Consider the following 21,627-nt stretch of genomic DNA (forward strand, 5'->3'; position numbering starts at 1 on the left):
CGTGAAGAATTCGAGTTCCGTGCATTTCGCGGCCGACCCGCCTTCCTAGGGGACAGTGCCCTTAACGGCAGGGCACGAGTTCCTATATCCAGACCAAACCCTCCAACTACAGGATCCTTTTTCTTAATAAATTTTATTTTGGTATTGTAAAAAGAAAAATTAGGACCAAAAAAAGGCAACTTAAAAAGTTCAAATATATACTCCTTATATAATAGAGATTTATAATTTCCCGGCCCTCTCTGGGGAAGGGAGGCCCAAAGGGCAAAGGGGGAGGCAACAAAACCATCACACAACTCAGTCACTCAATCAGAAGAGATGTTGGTAAGAGATCAATAGGGCATGAAGAAAGGGAAAGAAGAGTGATAGTTTTGCCACCCAAAACTCAGTCCATCTTGAGGTTAACATAGATATAACGGATGAACTTTAGGGAAGAAAAAAAGGAGATGGTGCCCAGCATGAGGAAGAAGACATATCCAGTGAGTAAGGAGTAACCAAAGAACTCTACTGTCTGTACCACCCCTGACATGTTGGAGCGCCGGGCATAGTAGAAAACTGAGTAGAAGAAGATGAAGAGCCCAGTGGAGCCAACACTCAGCACAGATCGCCACCACCAGCGGTAATCCTCCCCAGACAACTGGAAGTAGGTGAGCGCAATGGAGATGCAAGCCCCCACGCTCAAAAGGATGGCGAAGACGAAGAACAGGATGCCATACAAAGTGTACTGCTCCCGACCCCAGACTGTGGCAAAGATGTAGTACAGCTCCACAGAGATGGCACTGTGAAGAGAAGAAACGATACACAGCATTAAAGGGCTGTGCACTGCCAGCACAGTGGCCAGGCCAAAATCCAGCCACCACCCCTCCATGTTACTGGGTCACTGTGGAAAGTGGCACTCCCTGCCCTGGAGTTCCTGGCTTGATGGGGATTCTTTTACCTATGATTAGCTGCTCTCATTTCAAGAACATCTTCTTTGGTAGGTTGAGAGCAGGGATCTTGTCTGTTCTATTTTCCACTGTATTTGTCTGGCACTAAAAGGTACTTGATAAATTGGATGAGTAATCAAATGGGTTTTAAGCCCCACGTGGTGTCGCCAAAGTCAGAAACTAGGAAGATAGTGAAAGGAGCAATGTCTCTGGAGAGCTTCACAAGTGAGACACCCTCATTTTTGAACTGATTCAAGCTCAGTCCTGGTTGGAGAAAGTAGGAACCATTTAGTGAACTCTTAATGGTACAGCTGAACCAGGGATTATCACTGACAATGGGTTACGGTACAGGGTGAGTAGGGAAGGGGAAAGTTAAGGTCAGGATCCTGAGAGTGATGGCCATGGAATAAAGGGAGGATACCTGAAAGGCAGGAAGCCTCCAACAGTCATGTGGATGAGAGTAGACTTGTACCAGGGCTGGGGCGGGATTTCCCGAGCTATGTTCTTGGTGCGACAAGGTGCATCAAAGGGGTTAGCGTTGTTCTTCCCGAAGATACCTCCAATGACAGTGAGGGGAAAGCCCACCAGCAGCCAAACCGTCAGAAGCAGCAGGATGGTGGTGGCTGGCAGAGCCTGTGTTGAACCATTGGCCCAATGCACGGAGTTCACCACACTCCACGTCAGGAAGAAAGGCACTGCAGGGATGGGCCCCAGAGGGAGAGTTAGCACTAGGAGCTACATCCCTGGGAGCACCCAATCAGACTGGACCTAAAGGCGTGAGGAGTGAAACATCCTGCTCCCAGGCTGACTCCACCCTTTCATGTCTTGTTCTTTGTTCCTTAGCTTACCAACACTCCCTCCCCTCCCCATTATCATTAAGGATCTAAGCAAGCCGTTACATAATGATCTAAGAGTGACACAAATCCACCTGCCTCCAAGGGCCTGTCCTGCTGTGGCACTGGTGATTCCTAGTATGAGACATTCACTTGATTAAGGCTCTGTTTTCAGAAAGCCCTGGTTCAAATGTAAATGTGGTAGAACAGAAATCAGACACTTAACAGTTGGAAACACAAGAGGTTCAGAATGCAAACTACTACTGCCTTTGAAAGGACAAGCTGGCTTGAAAGGCTAGAGTGGGGAGGCCCACTTTCAAAATTAAAAAAGCTTGGGGAGGGACTTCTCTGGTGGTACAGTGGTTAAGACTCCACGCCTCCAATGCAGTGGGCACAGGTTCAATCCCTGATCAGGGAATTGGGATCCCACACGCTGTGCAGCATGGCCAAAAAAAAAACGTGGGGGGAAAAAAAGGGAGTCTCAAAAGATAAATTCAAGAGTGTTATTTCAGTGTAATGGTTGAGAATACAGGCTCTAGAGTTTGACTGCCTAGGTCTGAAACCTGATTCTCTGCTTTTTAGGAGTATAATCTCAGGCAAGTTACCTAACCAGCCTGAAGTTCAATTTCCTCATCTGTAAAATGGGGACAATATTACCTATTTCATAAAGTCAGTGTGAGAATTAAATGAGATGAAGGCATGTCAAGTGCTTATCACGTTACCTAAAACATTTCAAGGGCTTAATATTTAACTATGCAAAAAAAAAGAAATGAATTTTTTGTCTTTTGAATGGTTTCCTTAGTGTTTCTTTTACCTATTTTCATTCCCTTAAAAGCCTTACTCTGACTCTATCTCAGGTTCCATGATGTGTTCTAAGTTCCTAAATTGGCCCACCGCGGAAAGGGCAGTCCTCACCAGAGAAGAGACTGGTGGTGAGAATGATGTTCCACACCCAACGCTCGCCTCCAATCTGCCGGTAGAAGTGGCTGGACACGTAGCCAGAGATGCAGCAAGTCAGGGCATACAACAAGATGGCTGCTGAGTTAATAGCCCCGTGACGGTGCACATTGAACATGCCCAGCAGCGCCATGACAATAATGCCTGCAGCGTGGTAGTGGAAAGTCTGTGTTAGGTCTCACCTATCCCTCTTCCGGCAAATTCAGAGAAATCAGCCAGCCCCCTTTCTCCCAGACCCAGGGCTTCCATCAAAACAATATCCCCCAGTTCTGTTGTCCAGAAAACCCACAACAGAATATACACATCCTTGCTAGAGCCATTCCACCCCTTAGGTCTGCCCCTCACCTTGGACAGAAGAGAAGATCTGTAGATCTTTTTCTGAACAAACTACCTACTTAGTTCTACCCCTTGAGAGAAATCCCTAATTAATTTTTATCACCTTACCAGTGCCAAGGGCCAGGAACTGGGCACCCACACCAAGCACAGCACAGAGCAGACCACGGTATGGAGGGAAGCGGAAGACATCTGTATGGATAATTTTCCAGCCATTGTCACCTTGGTCAAAGTCATCACCAGAACCTCCAGAGGTTGTCTCTTCATCCAAGTTGTACCGAGCCAGGTCATTTCGAAGCACACGCATGAGAATGACAGCCACAAAACCCACCAGTAAAAACACAAGCACCATGGAATTAATGATGGACAACCAATGGATTTCCAGTGTTCGGGGAAAGAAACCACCATCATCACCACGGCGCCTGTCACTCCGACGCTCGACTGAAGTCTCAGACCAGCGCACACTGTAGGTGTGGGTGAGGCCTAGGAACTCATCAGGTCGTAACCCATCTAAACTGTGGGGCTTGACGTCCCGCACTGAGACATTGGCAAATATAATACGATCTCCGTGGAATTCTAGGTGGAAGTCCAAATGGGTCCAGAGTCCTATCTTGTGGCTGTGAGGCAGGAAGCCACTCTCCTCCATGTAGCCCACAAAGCCACGGATTGGCAAGTCGTCCACCACAAATTCAAAGTAGTATAGTTCCTCAATGGCCTGGCGCAGCTGTTCCACCTAAAAAGAGCAAGTTAGGAGTCAGACAAGGCCTCCCCAGGCATTGGATTAGAGCAGGGTTTCAACCTCAGCACCAATGACATTTTTTTTTTTTAAAACATCTTTATTGAAGTATAATTGCCTTACAATGGTGTGTTAGCTTCTTCTTTATAACAAAGTGAATCAGTTATACATATACAATATGTTCCCATTTCTCTTGACATTTTTAAAAAATTAATTAATTATTTATTTTTGGCTGCATTGGGTCTTCATTGCTGCGCGTGGGCTTTTCTCTAGTTGCGGAGAGCAGGGGCTACTCTTCGTTGTGGTGCGTGGGCTTCTCATTGCGGTGGCTTCTCTTGTTGTGGAGCACAGGCTCTAGGTGCACAGGCTTCAGTAGTTGTGGCTCACAGGCTTTAGAGCGCAGGCTCAGTAGTTGTGGCACACGGGCTTAGTTGCTCTGCGGCTTGTGGGATCTTCCCGGACCAGGGCTCGAACCCATTGGCAGGTGGATTCTCAACCACTGCGCCACCAGGGCAGCCCCACTAATGGCATTTTGAGCTGGAAAATGCTTTGTTGTGGGGGGCTGCCCTATGAATTTTAAGATGCTCCGTTCCTGGCTTCTTCTCACTAGATGTCAGTAGCGTCCCCCGGTAGTGACAATCAAAAATATCTTCAGAGGACTTCCCTGGTGGCGCAGTGGTTAAGAATCCACCTGCCAATGCAGGGGACACGGGTTCAAGCCCTGGTCCGGGAAGATCCCACATGCCGCGGAGCAACTAAGCCCGTGCGCCACAACTACTGAAGCCCGCGCGCCTAGAGCCCGTGCTCCGCAACAAGAGAAGCCACCGCAACGAGAGGCCCGTGCACTGCAACAAAGACCCAACGCAGCCAAACATAAATAAATTAATTAATTAAAAAAAAATCTTCAAACATTGCCAGATGTCTCTTGAGAGACAAAAGCCCCCTGCTGAGAAACACTGGTAGACCCTAGTATGTTGGGATTCTCCGAAATGAGCAAGCATGACTTGACAGGATGAAGGCCTAGAAGGAGAGGGAGGTGTAGGAAGGTCTGGAGTAGACTAAGGAAAAGTGCCCTAAGATAGGAATTGCTGAAGAAAAAAGCATGATAGGGAAAATTAGGTAGCGTGTAAAGGAACCAGTTAAAGAAGCCAAGAGGTAGGAATGGCAAAAAATGACTACGGGCTTCCCTGGTGGCGCAGTGGTTGAGAGTCTGCCTGTCAGTGCAGGGGACACGGGTTCGAGCCCTGGTCTGGGAGGATCCCACGTGCTGCGGAGCAACTGGGCCCGTGAGCCACAATTGCTGAGCCTGCGCGTCTGGAGCCTGTGCTCCGCAACAGGGGGGGCCGCGATAATGAGAGGCCTGCGCACCGCGATGAAGAGCGGCCCCCACTTGCCGCAACTAGAGAAAGCCCTTGCACAGAAACGAAGACCCAACACAGCCATAAATAAATAAATAAAAATTAAAAAAAAAAAAGACTACGTAGGTGTGATAGTTGGGACCTTATTACCAACAGAGAAGCTTCAAGTCAGGAGCCCTGGGCTCTAATGTCAACTCTGCAATCCACTATCCATGTAGTCTTGAAGAAGTTACTTCTGAGCCAGTATGTTTCTTCATCAACCAAATGCAAATAATAAATACTACCTTCCCTGCCTGCCACATGAGGTTGTACTTAGAATCAAATCAGATCATTTCCATAAAGGTGCTTTGAAAACCATAAACCTAAGGCACTGTTATTAGGTCCTGGGAGGGAGGGCTAAGTTCTAGTCAGTGTGGAGAGGCTGACCTGTGCGGAACTGAGCTGCATGTGGCACAGAATTCTCTTCTCCACATTCTCCCGAAAGCGGATCTCGTACAAAGACTCAGCCATCCGGTCCCCATCCAGCACTTCACCCAGGCTAAGGCTTTTGTGGCGTATCTTCTCAGGACAGCAGACTGGAAGCTGATAGTAGTGGTAAGTCTCCTGAGGGTTATGGTAAGGTCCCACTTTGTTGACATACAGAATGACGGGGTCGCCGGCCTTGTAGTGTGTCACACCTTCCACCCCTGGATCTCGACCTGTGCCCAGCAACAGCAGCAGCAGGAGTGGCAACCACCGGCAGCTCCAACTTCCAGGGTGGCCTAGGACTGTCATCCTTAAGGCAGCGGAACCTGTTTGGGGGAGTCCTGCAGTTATGGGAACCAGGGATCGAATGACTCCCCAGGTCAGGTTCTTTGAACTGAAGCCAATGGCTCCAATTCCTCCCCTTGGCCTTTCCGACCCTCCCTCAGGAAGCCACCTCCCCACCGCCACACCACAGCATGTCCCTCTAGCTCGAACACTGGGCTCCGCCTCTGCTGTGTAGTCCTCCCAACCTGGGGTCCCCCCCCTCCGGCAGCCCGCCTGCCCGGGACCTCCCCACGCGCCCCAGCCCGTTTCCATGGCAACGCCACGCGGCCCCGCACGTCCGGCACCTTCCCGCCGCAGCCCCAGGGTGCTCTCCGCGCGGGAAGGGCTGGCCGAGGCGGCGCCAGCGGCCTCTGCGGCCCTGCAGCCGCCCTCGCGCTCCTGCCGGGGTCTCCCCCAGAGCCGCGCGCTAGCGGGGGGCCTGGAGAGGACTTGACAACCGACCTCCACGGGGCTGGCCGCCGCGGTGCCTGATCGCAGCGGCTGCGGCCGCACCGCAAAACATCGCGCCCGGCTCACTTCAGTGCTCCCTGGGGAACCTTTCTACGGTTGGAGGCCCGGCCCAGCTCTGGAGACCCCGCGAGTCTCGGGCTAGCCCGTCGCCCGGCAAGGAGCGGGGTGGGGGGCCCTCCCGGCGACCTGAGGGCAGCTCAGGACACGTCAGTCTTCCCTCTTCCGCCTTCACCCGAGGGGACCTCAGCCCGGCGGAAAGCTCCTTTCCTGGAGCTTGGAGTGGGCCACTCCCCCCAGGCCGAGGCCGCTCCGAAGCTCCCAGGTTTTTCCAGGGCGGGTTGCGGTTGAGACCTGGCTACGAGGACACAAACGCCCTTTTTGGATAAGCGTTGCCGCGGGTCCGGCCGCCTATCCCCGGGAAGGTTTGGGTTGGGCGCCCGAGAGCAGTGCCCACTGCTCGCGCCCAGTGACTGCCCGGGACCCGGAGCCCGGCCGGCGGCTGCGCCCACACCTAGGGGACGCCCGAAGCGTTTGCCGGCTGAACCAATGGGACTCGCCACCGACTGCTGAGGCCGAGCCCCGAGAGGCGGTTCAAGGTCCTCAGCCCGGGCGGCGGTGAGGCTTTGGGCGTCGCTGTGGAAGGACAGCAGAGGACACAGCCCATACAAGGGTCCTAGAATCGGATCTCACCGCACTGCTGCTCTGCCATCCGTCCTGAATGGCCTCTCGCCAAAAACCAAATGCCGTAAATAAAAATCTTACCAAGGCTGTACTGGAGGCCTCCCTGACCGTATAGCGACCGTCCCGTGTCCGACGATAGGCAAGCCTGGGCCAGGTTTGGTGCAGAGGCACGCAAAGAGATCGGGTATTTGCTCTTTTACCCCGTGAACTGGGCAGCCTGACGCTTGTTGTTGTTTTTTGTTTGTTTTTTTAATCTTATTTACTTATTTTTACTTTTGAGTGTGTTGGGTCTTCGTCTCTGTGCGAGGGCTTTCTCTAGTTGCGGCGAGCGGGGGCCACTGTTCATCGTGGTGCGCGTGCCTCTCACTGTCGCGGCCTCTCTTGTTGCGGAGCACAGGCTCCAGACGCGCAGGCTCCGTAGCTGTGGCTCACGGGCCTAGTTGCTCCGCGGCATGTGGGATCTTCCCAGACCGGGGCTCGATCCCGTGTTCCCTGCATTGGCAGGCAGATTCTCAACCGCTGCGCCACCAGGGAAGCCCAGCACCCCCCCCCACCCCCCCGACGCTTGTTGTTAATTGCAGGTAAAGAACCTTGACATGCTTGCTTCGGTCTCTATGTTTTTATTCTTTATTTATCTCTGTATATGTGTTTGAGCATCTCTTAATTTTGTATTGCAGATTACTCTGGAAAAGTTTATCCTGTCAAGGGATCTGCCATTAGGGAAATTCCTCTGGAGATCAGACCCAGGGGCCGTGACTTCGTTTTGGCCACCTGGGAGCAACTTAAGGTTTCCTTTTCCCGAGTGAAGAAAGTGGAAAATCTCAAGCGGTTTCTGGCTTGAAAAGCCCTTCATTTACTCACTTCTGCCCTCTCTGACCCAGCCCTCCTCCCCGCAGGAGGAGGTGAGGTTCCAGGAAGTAGGGGGTTGGGATTTTTAGAGAATCAATGAATTTTGTAATCAGAAAAGTAACTTAGAGTAGCTTTGGAATAACTTTTAAGTGACAACCCCCTGGTCTCTAAACCTGGGCCTCCTTCACAATTAACAGCCACCCCCCGTAAGATCAGTGCCACCAAGCCTCCTCTGCTTTTCTCTTGAATATCTTCCAAATTGCCCTCCATGCTGCCTTGGTTCAGGCCCCATCCCCTCACCTAAATTACCATGACAGCCACCTTGCTAGTCTCTTGGTCATCTCTCCCCTTGGATCCATTTTCCATACCGCTGCTGCAAGGATTTTTTCTTTTTTTAGTCTTAAAGATGTCCTATTTCCTGCAACAGTGGTTCTTTTTTTTAAAAAAATTTTAATACAATTTTTAAAGGTAACTTTCCATTTACAGTTATTACAAAATATTGGCTATATTCCCCGTGTTGTGCAATACCCTTGAGCCCATCTTACTCCCAATAGTTTGTACCTCCCACTCCTCCACCCCTATATTGCCCCCTCCCCCTTCTCACTGGGAACCACTAGTTTGTTCCCTATATCTGTGAGTGTGTTTCTTTTCATTAAATTCACTAGTTTGCAACAGTGGTTCTCAAATCTTGGTGTGCATCAGATTCAGCTGGAAACTTATTAAAAACATAGATACCGGGACTTCCCTGGTGCCACAGCGGTTAAGAATCCGCCTGCCAATGCAGGGGACATGAGTTCGAGCCCTGGTCCAGGAAGATCTCACATGCCGCGGAGCAACTAAGCCCGTGCGCCACAACTACTGAGCCTGCGCTGTAGAGCCTGCGAGCCACAACTACTGAGCCCGCGTGCCTAGAGCCTGTGCTCAGCAACAAGAGAAGCCACCGCAGTGAGAAGCCTACACACCGCAAGAAAGAGTAGCCCTCGCTTGCCGCAACTACAGAAAGCCTGTGCACGGCAACGAAGACCCAATGCAGCCAAAAATATAAATAAATAAATAAATAAATAAATTTATAAAAAACAACATAGATACCTGGGTCCCACCAAATCAGGATCTTGGGGAAGGAGGTGACTGGGCATCAGCATTTTTTAAAAAGCTCTGACTTTGATGCACAGCAAAATTTAACCATGAGTACGTAGGATAGAGTCAAAAAAAGCTTGGCATATTAGGCCTCTCAGACCTGCATTTAAATTACTTCTCCAGGTACATTCCCCTCTAGAACCCTATCCTGTATTTAAATTGAAATCTTGAATGTCATATTTTCTCAAGCTTGCAAGCTTCATATATAGTTCCTTCTGCCTAGACTGTTCAATCTACCATTCCCTACTTAACCTGCCTGGAGACTTCTTTTGAACAGTGCAAATGCCACCTTCTCTATAAAGCCTTCCCTTACATCTCCTTACAGACTTTGTTTATAGAACTTTATCTCACTGTACTGTTATTTTAACTTCTTATGTGTCTGTCTCCCTTGCTAATTGCTAACTCCTCACAGGAGGATTATAATTTATCCATCTTGGTATCCTCAGAACCTAACAGTGCTTTTGTATACAGTAGGCAGCTTAATACACATTCCTTGAATAAACTGGTTTACCTGCTGTAAGTGATGAGAACAGAGGTGCCACCAAGCTGCCTATCCAGGGGAGCAGAGGATAGGCGGGGCTGGGTGGGCCTCCTTACCACTGTGTGCCCTGGACAGTTGTTCATCTTGATAGACTGAGGATGTAGATTTGGCTTCCAACAGGACTTTGGAACCACCCTGCCAGCAGGATCAGCCTGTCAATAAATAGGAATTTACCAGTAGCCTATGGTATAATCTGTTGGAGTTTCTGTTTTGTTTTGGAAGATGGAAGATAACTCTGATTCTTCCTTTGTTACTTCCTCTGTGTGCCCCCCCCATCCCCCCTATCTTAAATCCAGATAACCCCTCTGACCACAACCTCTTGTCCTCTGTCTTTCCCACCAAACTTGTTCCATTTCACTGAGACCTGCAACCCCTCCCCCTGCCCTTTGGCCTTTTTCTAGCTTGTCTTCCTAACCCAAGCAGCTTAGATTCTGCATTCCATCCTTTTAGCCAAATTCTTGCCTGTGTTCTTGATGCCTCTCTCCCATTATTCTTTCACGGCAGCTGCTAAGTGAAACCTTAATCTTGGGTCAATATGTCTGTTAATATTCAAATACCTATATCCAGAATGCTAAAATAATCTTAACACTATGATATGTTAAGATTGTGTGTCCATAAGTTGTGTTTTCCAAACTCATTTGGGCCCTCAGTGCTGCCCAGTAATGCTCATTTTCCAAATCAGCTCTCTCCCATTCTCCACAAGCCTTTCTTCTCAAGTCTTTGACTTCATATCCCTTCTCTCATCAGCTGACCTCCCTTACAGCCTAGTGGGAGATGCAAGCAAGAAAAACAATTACAGACACCACGTTAGAGAAAGTATTGGAGCTGTGGGAGCACCCAGGAGGGAGGAACATCTAATTTGGGCCTGAACAGTCAGTAAAGGCTTCCTTGAAACAGATCATCAGCTAAGTCCTGAAGGGAGAGTAGGAGTTTGCCAGAACAGAGGGAACAATGAAGGAAAACCAGTTGTTTGGCTGGAGCATCGCTTGTATGTTACAAGAGAAAATCGGAGAGGTAAGCAGGATCAAATTTGAAGCCACATAAAAGAATCTGGACTTGATCTTAAGGAGAACAGGGAGGCACTGAATTGTTATGGGAATAAAATCAGATTTACTCCCTGGACTTCAGGGTGAACACACTGAGGGGAGGGGAGCAGAAGGCTTGCTGGAGTTAAGAAATGAGGGGTCTCGATGAGATTCTTAGGGAGGACGGAAAGGTCTGAGGAAATAAGGCCTATAATAGAATCCTCGGGGTGTGATTAAGGGATGGATGGTGGGGGAGGCTCCAGTGGAACCTGAGAAATGGCTAGAGGGGTGGCAGGAAAACTGTAGAGTTCAGGGTCATGGAAGGCAAGATAAGAATGCATTTCAAGGGGACTTCCCTGGTGGTCCAGTGGGTAGAACTCCACGCTCCCAATGCAGGGGGCCAGGGTTCAATCCCTGGTCGGGGAACTTACAGCCCACATGCATGCCGCAACTAAAGATCCCACGTGCTGCAACTAAAGATCCCACGTGCCGCAACTAAGACCCAGTGCAGCCAAAATAAATATTTTTAAAAAAGAATGCATTTCGGGCTTCCCTGGTGGCGCAGTGGTTGAGAATCTGCCTGCCAATGCAGGGGACACGGGTTCGAGCCCTGGTCTGGGAAGATCCCACATGCCACGGAGCAACTGGGCCTGCGAGCCACAATTACTGAGCCTGCGCGTCTGGAGCCTGTGCTCCACAACAAGAGAGGCCGCGATAGTGAGAGGCCCGCGCACCGCGATGAAGCGAGGCCCCCGCTTGCCACAACTAGAGAAAGCCCTCGCACAGAAACGAAGACCCAACACAGCCAAAAATAAATAAATAAAAAAAAAAGAAAAGAAAAAAAGAATGCATTTCAAGGTTAAGAGGAGTCTCTATCCCCACCTCATAAATCCGAGTGATCCTTGTAACCGTCTTTATGCATATAAAGGTATGGAAGTGATGTTTTGTGATTTTGGAGCCTAGGCCTCAATTGGTCATGCAGCTTGTTTTTTTTTCTCTTGAAATTCAGTGCAAACTGTGTGAGGGAACTTGGGCTACTCTACTGAATAATGAGATCATACGCAGAAACAAACCAGCCCAGCTGAGATGATGCCACCAGCTGAATTACCCAAGTGAGTCCAGCTGAATTTGTCCAAAAAAAAAAAAAAAAAAAAGGTTGTTATTTTAAGCCACCACCACCACCCCCAAAAAGGAATACGTTTGAAAGTTAGGTTCCTTAGAACACGCTTCTACAATACCTTGCGATTCTCTGGGATATTCTGACACTCAGGTGTTTCTCATGCTGGATTATCAACGCTAGCAGAATAGGGTCTCTCTTGGCCTTATTGGTTATTTTCTCCCAGGACTGCGTACACTGCCTGGCACATAGCAGGTGCTCAATAAACATGATTGGTTGAAAGGACCAGATCCACGGAGCGAGTCTCACCAGATTATAAAGGTACCTCCAGCAATGAATATGTTCCAAACTGCATTTCCTTCTCAAGCCTTGTGGCCAGTGGTGGATAGAAGGTGAATTATGATGTGTGCGGAACATGGGACCTTGGGGAGTTCCGTAACCAAGAGGAGAAAGAAGTAACAACAGCCAGTGGAGACAAAAAGAACTGCTTCTCCCTTCTTCCCTCTCCAAGCTCCTAGTGGAGAGCTGAACCCAGCATCCCAGACTTGTGTGACTACATAGGCAAGCTTTTGGAGACTAACTTCACTTTGGTACCCTAGCCTTCAGCGGCTCAAGGTGTTGGCTTTCTGAGCAGACAGGAGGCTTTTAAGTAGCAAAGCTCCCTGCTCTCAGCAAGCCCAACACCATGGGGAAGGGAGACACCTTGGAAGCACCATCCACCTCGGCCTACCGCTCTGTCATGGAGGAACATGGTTACGAAGTGGGCAAAGTCATTGGCAATGGCTCCTATGGGACGGTGTATGAGGCTTACTACACAAAGCAGAAAGTCATGGTGGCTGTCAAGATCATCTCAAAGAAGAAGGCCTCTGAGGACTATCTTAACAAGTTCTTGCCCCGTGAGATACAGGTTGGAAAGGGGGCTAGAAGAGGGACCAAGCTGCTTAAGGCTTCTCAAAAGGGGTATGGTTAGGAGGGGGTGGAGCCAGAAACCCCTATAATCACAACTGAATGACTCACTAGGCAGCTAGGAAAATTACTTGATGTAAATTCAGCTTCTTTCCACCTCACTTCCAGACCCTCAAAAAGTAAAAAGTGCAAAGCATAGGGTTTGTCCATAGGCCACCAGCCCCCTGGGGTTTGATTCTGTTGCAAAGTTCTAAGAAAGTAGCAGTGGGAGAGTAGGAGAAGGCTGGGAGCGCAGCCAGGGTGCTCCCTGCCTGGGTTTGATGGGTCCCTCTTCTGGGGCCAGGTAATGAAGGTCCTGCGGCACAAGTATCTCATCAACTTCTATCAGGCCATCGAGACCACATCCCGAGTGTACATCATTCTGGAGCTGGTTCAGGGTGGTGACGTCCTTGAGTGGATCCAGCACTATGGGGCCTGCTCTGAGCCCCTTGCTGGCAAGTGGTTCTCCCAGATGACCCTGGGCATCGCCTACCTGCACAGCAAGGGCATCGTGCACCGGTGAGGGCACTGCCACCCAGACTGGGGCCTTTGGGCTCCCAAGGGGGTTTTATGCACGTCTTCCATGTTCTACCCTCTTTTTTCTTCCCTTGACCTCCCTCCTCAGTATCTAGGCCTATTCATCCACTTTATTTTAATCATCCGGTCAAGAACATTTATTAAGTACCCACTGTGAGCAGAGCACTTTATGAAAAGTGATGGTGAGCTCCTAGTGATCCTCAGGTACCATCCTCTCTTCCCTTTGGGCTCTGCTCATAACTCCATGACTTTCCTTCCTCTCTGCCCTGTGTCCTCATAATGGCATCTCTTTCCCTCTTTGCCTTTCCTTATCTCTAGCCTCTGACCCCTGGCCCTTCAGCTCCCAGTCTAACACTAAGCCCTCTCCTGACCCCCAGCCTTTCTGCTGCTGGTAGGGACTTAAAGTTGGAGAACCTGTTGCTGGACAAGAGGGAGAACGTGAAGATATCGGACTTTGGCTTCGCCAAGATGGTGCCTTCTAACCAGTCTGTGCGGAGTAGCCCTTCTTACCGCCAAGTGAACTGCTTTAGCCACCTCAGCCAGACCTACTGTGGCAGCTTTGCTTATGCCTGCCCGGAGATCTTGCTAGGCCTGCCCTACAACCCTTTCCTGTCTGACACCTGGAGCATGGGCGTCATCCTCTACACGCTAGTGGTTGCCCGTCTGCCCTTCGATGACACCAATCTCAAGAAACTGCTGAGAGAGACTCAGAAGGAGGTCACTTTTCCACCTAACTATGCCATCTCCCAGGAGTGCAAGGTGCTGGCTCCCCCAGGAGGGCTGAGGCCTCAGGGGTGACCTGCAGAGAGGGAATACCCAACCTAGACCTCCCAACCCCAGGGAAGCCTCCCCCCGATACCAGGGCCATTCCACACCCTTGCCCTGCCCTAGAATAGTGGGGAGGGCTTAAAGGGCCAACCTCTGGGCTTGCACCTGGTATGTGAGTGATAAGCAGGTTTTAGTCTCTATCTCTTTAGGCCAGAAGGGGATTCTGCAAGGATTTCCCCCACAGAACCCTTCCTTTCCTTCCCCTCAAGGTGTTGGCTTTCTGAGCAGACAGGAGGCTTTTAAGGGTAAAGTCAGGGCCACACTCCCTTTCACCAGAGTGGTGTGATGGGCTATCCTGCTTCTTTCTTAGGTCCAGCTACTCATTGTGTGGCACAATGCGGGCCAGCTCAGCCAAGACCTCTCTCTCCCCTGCCCTAGAACCTGGTCCTCCAGACGCTACGCCAAGCCACCAAGCGTGCCACCATCCTGGACATCATCAAGGATCCCTGGGTGCTCAAGTTCCAGCCTGAGCAACCCACCCATGAGATCAGGCTGCTTGAGGCCATGTGCCAGCCCCCCAGCACCACTAATCGTCACCAATCCTTGGAAATCAGTACCTGAAAGTGGCGGAAGGAGGGGGTTGAAACAGGAGCAAAGCAGGAGGGTCTTGGGCTAAAAATCTTTTATACCAAAAATAAATCTAATTCTGTTTTAGTTCCATCAGGTAGAGTCACATTCTTTCCTCAGGGGAACCTTAGCAGGGAACACTGCTGAGGGTGAGAGGTGTGTTTCTGCCCAGAGCTTGTAACCAGTCATCTTGACACTGGTTAAGTCAACATTATAATTTACAGTGTAGCGCATATGTGGCTCATAGGTGAGTGGGTTGGGCGTGCTCAGAGGAACACCTGCTTTGGGGAGGCTTCGTTATTCTGGCTGAGTACCTGCTCAGTTTTGTCTATCTCTATGCACTCTAAATGTTCAAGTAGTGGGGCAGAAGTTGCTCTACCCTGATTGCTCAGTTTGGTCACAGCTCTGCCTGTCTACAGTCCAAGGGGACGGCAATGTTCGTTCTTTTAGAGATGGGTAACAGGAGGTATGTAATATCTTGGTTCCTTCCTCCTTCAAATGCCACCTTACCCACTACTGAAACAATCCTGGTGAATCACGGTCCCTCATCATTGCTCCCACACGTTGAAGTGACAGTTCAAACCAAGCCTATGAACTATGCGTTCTGGAGAAAGGAAACCTATTGACCCCTTATCCCCGTACGTCTCCTTTCCTACCCTTCAAAGTGGGCTTTGTAAGGGGATGGCTGGTGAGTCACGGGGCTCTCTCGGCAGAGGCACAACTGGGTGAAAGTAATGAGGGAAGGCTCAGGGACAGCTCCACACGGCTCTAGGATAAATAACAGATGGCAGTTTCCTCACCCTCAGCACCAGGCAGCTCTAGGACACACCAGCTTGAGAGATGGAACAGTATCTGCCTGGAACATAGTAGGTTGAGATAATGGAAGCTCCCATTTCTCCTATGCTCCAACTCCCCTTCATTACTCTCATTATTACTCATTTCTTGAAACAAAGCTCCAAGGACCAGGAGACGAGTTTCAGTTGTAGACAAGGCAGTATAAGCACTAGGGTTCCATCCGCCCAATTTTATTGCGAACGAGGGCACTGTAACTGCTATCAAAGGGAGCCCAGGGGCTCCTCCTGCACCAAGATCCTTCTTCAGGGTTGAGCCAGGGATGCGAGGGCGACAGACCCTTTTCTCAGGCAGGGTCACACTACCACCCTCAGCAGGACCTCCCAACAAGGCCATGTTCCTTTAGCTTAGCATTTGGCACTTAAGGAAAAGAGAACAATGAAGGCAGCGTCAGGTAGACAAGCCCAGACTCATCAGGACACCCACTCAGCCAACTGCTTTAGTGCTTCTTCATCTTCATCCGTTTTGGGAGCTTTGGGGATAAGGACACCCAGAGAAAGAAAGAAGTGTTAAGGCCTCAGCAACTTCCAACCATCCCCTCCTATAACACTCAGAGCCTGTGAACACTCTCTCCCAGCAAAGAACCTAAGGGTATGGTCTTGCTTGCTGGGCTGCTGCTAATTCCCACAGCACCTTTGTGCAAATCAGAAGAAGCTGCCTCTTTCTCCCAGCATTTGCAGCCCTAAACCAGAGGACACAGTTTGCTGAGTGAAGCACAGGCCTGATTTCAGTCCTCATTCCCCTTCAGCCAGGTGCCCTTATGCAGTCAACAACCTGTGCAACTGTAGCAGCAACCCTCTCTGCCTGGATCCTTTCAGGCAGGATGGATGAGGAATAATTTTTCCCCATATCTATCCCACCCTCTCAAGTCCTTGAGATGACAGAACAGCCCTGGGTACCTGGCCCTGCAGGAAGATGTGTAGAGGGTACACAGGGCAGTGTGACTGGGGGCTCCTCCTCCTTGTCGCCCACATGTAACAACTCTCGGGCCAATTCCTCCTGCTCCAGCTCCTCTAGCTCCTCCAACAGTTCATCCTGGATATGGGATGACAAGATCACTCAAGACAAAGGAAAATTCTACTTCCAAAAACATACCACTTTTGGAGTTTCCCCCAAACCTGTCCCACAATTCTCTTAGGCATTCCTTCTGGCTGGTCCCATGCCTTCTCCAATATTCCTTGACCCCTCACTCCCAATCACCTCATCCACATCGTCTCCAAATCCCAAGGGTCGAGAAATGGCATCTGAGATCTGCTGGGCCACCTCCTGTTGTTCTGTGATGTCAGCCATCAGTTCATCCACCTTGTCAATGTCCCTGAGAACAAGATACATAGCCCAGAAATCAGGTGACAACCCTGACTTTTTCATCTCACATGAATGAAGACCCTCCTGCCTGTGGCTTCAGACTGACAAATCCATGGCTACTAGGTAAAAGAGATCCCTGGAAAAGTGTAAAGAGGCAAATCTGGGCTAAGAAATGGCAAGAAGACACATTGGGGAGGAATGGTTACACTCTCTTCTCTGAAGGATCTTTAAAAATGAGGAAAATTGGGAATTCCCTGGCAGTCCAGTGGTTAGGACTGGGCGCTTTCACTGCGGAGGGCCCGGGTTCAATCCCTGGTCGGGGAACTAAGATCCCACAAGCCTTGCAGGGCAGCCAAAAAAACCACAAACAAAACAAAACAAAACAAAACAAAAAAAAGAGGAAAATCATCTTTCCTCCCTAGAATGCCCCAGCCAGCAAAGAGGTCACCTTGCAATAAGCAAGGAGGCTGACAGGGGTCTAGCCATCACAGGCAACTCTACTGTAAATTCACATCTGGAGAGGTTTTAAGATTCACAGTACAATATTAAGCTACTCTCCCCAGTGCCTGGGCCCCCTCCTCCCCTCCCCCCGTACCCACATGTCCTGGTAGGCCTTCTTCATGCCTTGGGCAGCAAGCTCCATGGTACGAAGCACTTCTGCATTGGTGGTGGCATTCTCAATGGCCTCACGCTGAAACTCCAGGGTGGATAATGTCCCGTCGGTTTGTGCCAGCTGCTGTTCCAACCTTTTCTTCCTCCGCAAAGCCTGTAGGGCGGCTGATCCAGCCCACACCCTGAACATCAGAGCCAGAAGCCCTTGCCCCCGCCCCGGGCCCTCCCTGGTGGTGCCTTTCCCTCCACCATTACCTCTCTTATTCTTGGTCCCATGCTTCTTGGCAGTTTGTAGCTCCTGTTCAATCTTCTGCTCCAGAAATTCCTGTTTCTTGATCAATATCTTCTCCGTCTCCTTCAGTTTCTGTATTGCCTCTTCAGGGGTTGGCCCCCTCTCCTTCTTCTCTGGAGTCCAATGGAGCAGCCCACGTTGTGTGAAGGAAAAATATTAGCCACCGATTATTGAGTGCATAGTATGTGCTAGGCACTCGACTGTGTTATTGTTAACCCCCGAACAACTTTCTACGATGAACGTACTCTCTCTACTTTACAAATGTGAAAACAGGCATAAAGAGGTTATTAACATTTTGGTCTAAAATCACAACTACTATAGTAAGAGACTGCAAAGGAATTGAAATGTGAGAGTATGATTTCCAAAGCCAATATTCTTTTGCTATTCCTAGTTACCTTTCAAGTCATTTCCAGTTTTTGTTTTTGTTTTTTTAAATAGAATTAATTTTTCTTAGAGCAGTTTTGGGTTCACAGCAAACTGAGTGAGTGGAAGGTACAAAGACTTCCCATATACCACCTGCACCCACACATGCATAACCTCCTCATTACCGTGTTCCCCACCAGAGTTCAATCACTTTTTATTACTGTTCCACTTGCTATCCTAGGAGATACTCAAGGTCCTGATTCCACAGGATCAAACTGAATGAAGTAGGGGGGCTAGAGAAAAAAAAATCTGATTTCAATTTCTCCCTTCATCTTCTGCACTTCTAACAGACTTATTAAAAAAAAAAAAATCTGAAGGCCCTAGCCTGCTTAATATCCTTCCACACTCTCCACTGCCTACAGAATAAAATCCAAAAAACTTTAAGACACACAGGGTCCTTCATGATCTGGCCCCCGTTTACCTCTCCATCCACACTTCTACTTTCCTCTTCCTTCAGCGCGCGCGCGCGCGCGCACACACACACACACACACACACACTCCCAGGGCAGCCAGAACTCTTTTCCCCTAAATATAGCATACTTTTTCCTGCCTCTGTTTTGCACAGTTATCTCTTCCTGGAGAACCTCAACCCCCCATCTGGCATACTTCTAGCCTTCTGGATCACCACCCGCCGTGCCTGCTTCTTCCATGCACCCCTGGTTCTTAGGAAAATCTCCATCACAGAGTCGCCACACTACACTGTAAATGCCAGATTTTGCTTGTTTAGGAAACTCTCCATCACAGAGTCGCCACACTACGCTGTAAATGCCAGGTTTTGCTTGTTTAGGAAACTCTCCATCACGGAGTCGCCACACTACGCTGTAAATGCCAGACTTTGCTTGTCTTCCCACACCACAGAGGAGCTCACGAGGGCTGTCTTTCTTGGGTCACCTCAGATTGCCTCTGGCCCAGCATAAAGGAAGCACCAGTGTTTTGGAAAGAACTGGATGCCGACAGGCAGCAACTTGTCCCCCAGGCCTTAACAGCGGGAGCCAGCGCAGCTGCCACGCTCTCCACTCGCGCCCCCTCCCGGGCCTCGAGCTCTTCCCTCCGCGGTGGGGGAAGGAAGGCAGCTGGAGCCAGGCGCCCTGACAAGGCGGCGCCTCCTGGCCCGGGAGAAGGCCTTGCTGGGCCACCGGGGTTTTCAGGACAGCGTCTCCCAGCTCTCCCCGCGCCCCCTGCGGCCAGCGCCTCCCGGGGACTAGTCTCGCCCGGGCTCACCCCTCCCGAAGAGCCGGCCGAGCCCACTCATCGCGACCCTCGCCTCTCCCGCCTCCGCCCTACGGCGTCCCGTACGCTTCCGCCTTGCTCCCGGGAATCATCACTGCGAGACCAGCCTCGGCCAATCCTTCCTTGGGGCACCGCGGCGACATCATCAACAAGCGCCAGCGAGACCACTATCACGTGTGACCCGACACACCAGCCCCAAACCCACGCGCTCCTCTTAAAGCGGCCGCTTCGTTTCCCACTATATAAAAAGGTCGCCTCACCCTCCCCACCCCAAAACAAAGTCTTTGCTTCCTGGAAGGAAATGTGCAGGGTAATGCACCCCACTACTTGGGGCCAGTGGAAGAGTTCTTCATGCCCTTGACAGAGCTCAGGAGAGGTGTGGGGATGGGGAGAGCATAAGGGGATCACAGTCTTGGGTTTGCCACAAGTTTATAAGGCAGAACCTGATGCAGTCTAATGCCTCACATACTGGTCTTGGCACCTCCGGATGGCCCACCCCGGGTCACACGCTAGAAAATTAGAAACAACACACACTGGGTAAGATCTCTTCTGCCACTCACAAATACACTTTAATAATTTACAAATGCACCTGAAAATGCCCTCCTGATTTCCTTTCAGTTCTATGCCTCAAATGAGGCTCATCCACAGGGCTGGACCTCAGAGTCCAGCTTGCGCCTTTGCAAATGTCTCTGATCCTTGAGTTAGGGTCTGAAGGCTCATTCCATTCTGGACATGAATGCTGGTAACACCTAGAAAGAAAGAAGCCACAATTTCATCAGGCCTTCAGGGCTCCCTATTATGACTCTCACCTTTTTGGGGTGTCACTTGCATGCAAACTATCCATCCTGTACATATCTACCTAACCCCTTCCCTCTTAGGAACCCTTTCTCCTCACTCCCCAAGTGGCTATCCTTGCCACTCAGTACCCAGTTTGCTGACATCTACAATATTCCGCTTTTCATCATCAAAGAAGATCATCTGGGAGAAAGGAACTCCAGTCTTCTGCTGCAACCTGTGCAAGACACGGCGAGGGTAACCACTCTGGCTTCTTAGCTCCTCCAGCCTCTCTGGTCTTCTGTCTCCCTGCTTCTCCCCTTATCTCAGCGTACCTCTCAAAGTGCGTGACCTTGCTGCCTGGATAGATCTCCCGATGAACAAAGTATCTGACAAGGTCAAAGAGCTCCAGTAGCTGGTTGGCCCCTTCAACCTCACCTGTCCTGCAAAAAGGTGTAGTAGATGGGATCAGGAGAGTGGAGGGCCAAGGCTGCAAGTGAAATTATGTGTAACCAGGGGGAAATCAACTTGCTGTTCTTCCGGAATGGGTAGGCATCCTCCGCCCTGATTCAATTCCATATCCTTCCTGTATGACACAGGTGGCACTGAGCCAATGTTTATTAAACAAAATGCACAGGAGAGGGTACAATTCGAAAAATATATACACACCTGCAAATTTGCACCGCCTAAATTTTTGCAGCCAAGGGGTTACACGGGAAGTCTCCTCATGCATGCACCTCTCGGCATTAGACCGACTCAGTCGCTCTTCTTACCGTGAAGCGGCCGCGACGGGCACCCCCAAGCCCTGCAATCGTTCCAGGACCTTAGGCACCTCTGGGTACAGTCGGACGGCCTGGCCCCGCCTATCTCGTACAGTTCCATCACTGGAGAGGGCGAGAGTGTGCTCAGCTCCCGCGGGGCCCCGCCTGGCCCCAGGCCTCCCCAGCCCCGCCTCACCTGCTCTTGTGGAACGGCGGGTCTACGTGCGTGTCCACCCAGAACGGCCACAGCGTGTAATCTGTGAGAGGAAGGAGGGGGAGGTCTCAGCCTGGGCGGGCGCAGGGCCTCGAGAGCATCAACTAGGGTTTGGAAAAAACTGTGCCCTACGAAACTCTTCCCAATCCAGTCCCTCACCTAGATCGAAGACTACGAGTTTCGGGAGCCGCGCCATGACCCGCGCCCGCAAGCTGCGCGCACGGAGGCGGGCCTTTCTGCCGCGGCTCCCAGGCCGCCCCGCGGGGCTTAGAGAAGCGGCGACTAGAGCGCCGCCAACCTGAGCTAGGAAGATCGGCCCCAAAACTTCGCAAGAGCGCCTTCTGGTGGTGGTGGTGGTGGGGAGGACCGCAGCAAAGTGCCAATGCGACTGCTCACAGGATCGCAATGGTCCTCAAGTCTCTCCAAAGGATATTCTTTCCTTGCTTCTCCACCCAACCCGGCCTCGCCAGCTTCTACTGAACTAGAGGAGACAAGGAAGGGAAGCCCTTTCTTCTGGCACCCGTCTCTCATTTTATC

At 50.5% G+C, this 21,627-nt stretch overlaps 4 protein-coding genes across 9 annotated transcripts; 1 reads left to right on the plus strand and 3 right to left on the minus strand.

Moving 5' to 3' along the window:
• Positions 1–161: 161 nt before the first annotated feature.
• Positions 162–7,298, minus strand: TM9SF1 (transmembrane 9 superfamily member 1). 4 transcript variants are annotated; one of them, XM_057544139.1, is made up of 6 exons: positions 7,163–7,298; positions 5,567–5,931; positions 3,158–3,779; positions 2,672–2,857; positions 1,345–1,618; positions 162–776 (listed from the first exon to the last, which is right to left on the minus strand). In XM_057544139.1, the coding sequence occupies exons 2-6, from the start codon at positions 5,912–5,914 to the stop codon at positions 383–385; spliced, it is 1,824 nt and encodes a 607-aa protein (XP_057400122.1). In that variant the 5' UTR covers positions 5,915–5,931; positions 7,163–7,298; the 3' UTR covers positions 162–382. The 4 variants fall into 4 exon arrangements, with proteins under 4 accessions (XP_057400122.1, XP_028021840.2, XP_057400121.1 ...); XM_028166039.2 differs by lacking the exon at positions 7,163–7,298 and adding an exon at positions 6,392–6,612; XM_057544138.1 differs by lacking the exon at positions 7,163–7,298 and adding an exon at positions 6,235–6,358 and having other exon boundaries at positions 5,567–5,946.
• A 5,137-nt stretch (positions 7,299–12,435) lies between these two features.
• TSSK4 (testis specific serine kinase 4) lies at positions 12,436–14,677 on the plus strand. 3 transcript variants are annotated; one of them, XM_028166040.2, is made up of 4 exons: positions 12,436–12,657; positions 13,000–13,214; positions 13,592–13,991; positions 14,439–14,677. In XM_028166040.2, exons 1-4 carry the CDS (start codon positions 12,436–12,438, stop codon positions 14,619–14,621), a joined length of 1,020 nt encoding a protein of 339 aa, XP_028021841.1. In that variant the 3' UTR covers positions 14,622–14,677. The 3 variants fall into 3 exon arrangements, with proteins under 3 accessions (XP_028021841.1, XP_057400124.1, XP_007180685.1); XM_057544141.1 differs by having other exon boundaries at positions 13,610–13,991; XM_007180623.3 differs by having other exon boundaries at positions 13,628–13,991.
• A 947-nt stretch (positions 14,678–15,624) lies between these two features.
• Positions 15,625–19,534, minus strand: CHMP4A (charged multivesicular body protein 4A). The gene is made up of 6 exons (XM_007180622.3): positions 19,333–19,534; positions 17,652–17,801; positions 17,384–17,561; positions 16,680–16,794; positions 16,379–16,514; positions 15,625–15,951 (listed from the first exon to the last, which is right to left on the minus strand). Exons 1-6 carry the CDS (start codon positions 19,361–19,363, stop codon positions 15,893–15,895), a joined length of 669 nt encoding a protein of 222 aa, XP_007180684.2. The 5' UTR covers positions 19,364–19,534; the 3' UTR covers positions 15,625–15,892.
• On the minus strand, positions 17,666–21,400 carry MDP1 (magnesium dependent phosphatase 1). Its single transcript, XM_057544142.1, has 7 exons — positions 21,250–21,400; positions 21,073–21,133; positions 20,889–20,999; positions 20,451–20,558; positions 20,268–20,353; positions 19,931–20,090; positions 17,666–17,801 (listed from the first exon to the last, which is right to left on the minus strand). The coding sequence occupies exons 1-6, from the start codon at positions 21,284–21,286 to the stop codon at positions 19,999–20,001; spliced, it is 495 nt and encodes a 164-aa protein (XP_057400125.1). The 5' UTR covers positions 21,287–21,400; the 3' UTR covers positions 17,666–17,801; positions 19,931–19,998.
• Between the last annotated feature and the right edge of the window lie 227 nt (positions 21,401–21,627).

The sequence above is a fragment of the Balaenoptera acutorostrata genome, chromosome 3 (assembly GCF_949987535.1).
Source record: "Balaenoptera acutorostrata chromosome 3, mBalAcu1.1, whole genome shotgun sequence".
In the NCBI taxonomy this organism is placed as follows: domain Eukaryota; kingdom Metazoa; phylum Chordata; class Mammalia; order Artiodactyla; family Balaenopteridae; genus Balaenoptera; species Balaenoptera acutorostrata.

Excerpts from the sequence above, each read along its gene's own strand:
- CHMP4A (XM_007180622.3), bottom strand. The coding sequence starts at position 19,363 with ATGAGTGGGCTCGGCCGGCTCTTCGGGAGGG. Across the intron at positions 17,562-17,651 it reads TGGGACCAAGAATAAGAGAG|CCGCCCTACAGGCTTTGCGG; the intron begins GTAATGGTGGAG and ends GGGCTGGATCAG. Across the intron at positions 16,795-17,383 it reads AAGAAGGCCTACCAGGACAT|GGACATTGACAAGGTGGATG; the intron begins GTGGGTACGGGG and ends TCTTGTTCTCAG.
- TM9SF1 (XM_028166039.2), bottom strand. The coding sequence starts at position 6,452 with ATGTTTTGCGGTGCGGCCGCAGCCGCTGCGATCAGGCACCGCGGCGGC. Across the intron at positions 5,932-6,391 it reads CGGCGGCCAGCCCCGTGGAG|GTTCCGCTGCCTTAAGGATG; the intron begins GTCGGTTGTCAA and ends TCCCCCAAACAG. Across the intron at positions 777-1,344 it reads GGAGGCTTCCTGCCTTTCAG|TGCCATCTCTGTGGAGCTGT; the intron begins GTATCCTCCCTT and ends TTCTCTTCACAG.
- MDP1 (XM_057544142.1), bottom strand. The coding sequence starts at position 21,286 with ATGGCGCGGCTCCCGAAACTCGTAGTCTTCGATCTAG. Across the intron at positions 21,134-21,249 it reads ACTCGTAGTCTTCGATCTAG|ATTACACGCTGTGGCCGTTC; the intron begins GTGAGGGACTGG and ends TTCCTCTCACAG. Across the intron at positions 20,559-20,888 it reads CCCGTCGCGGCCGCTTCACG|GACAGGTGAGGTTGAAGGGG; the intron begins GTAAGAAGAGCG and ends ACCTTTTTGCAG.
- TSSK4 (XM_028166040.2), top strand. The coding sequence starts at position 12,436 with ATGGGGAAGGGAGACACCTTGGAAGCACCATCCACCTCGGCCTACCGC. Across the intron at positions 12,658-12,999 it reads TCTTGCCCCGTGAGATACAG|GTAATGAAGGTCCTGCGGCA; the intron begins GTTGGAAAGGGG and ends TTCTGGGGCCAG. Across the intron at positions 13,992-14,438 it reads CCATCTCCCAGGAGTGCAAG|AACCTGGTCCTCCAGACGCT; the intron begins GTGCTGGCTCCC and ends CCCCTGCCCTAG.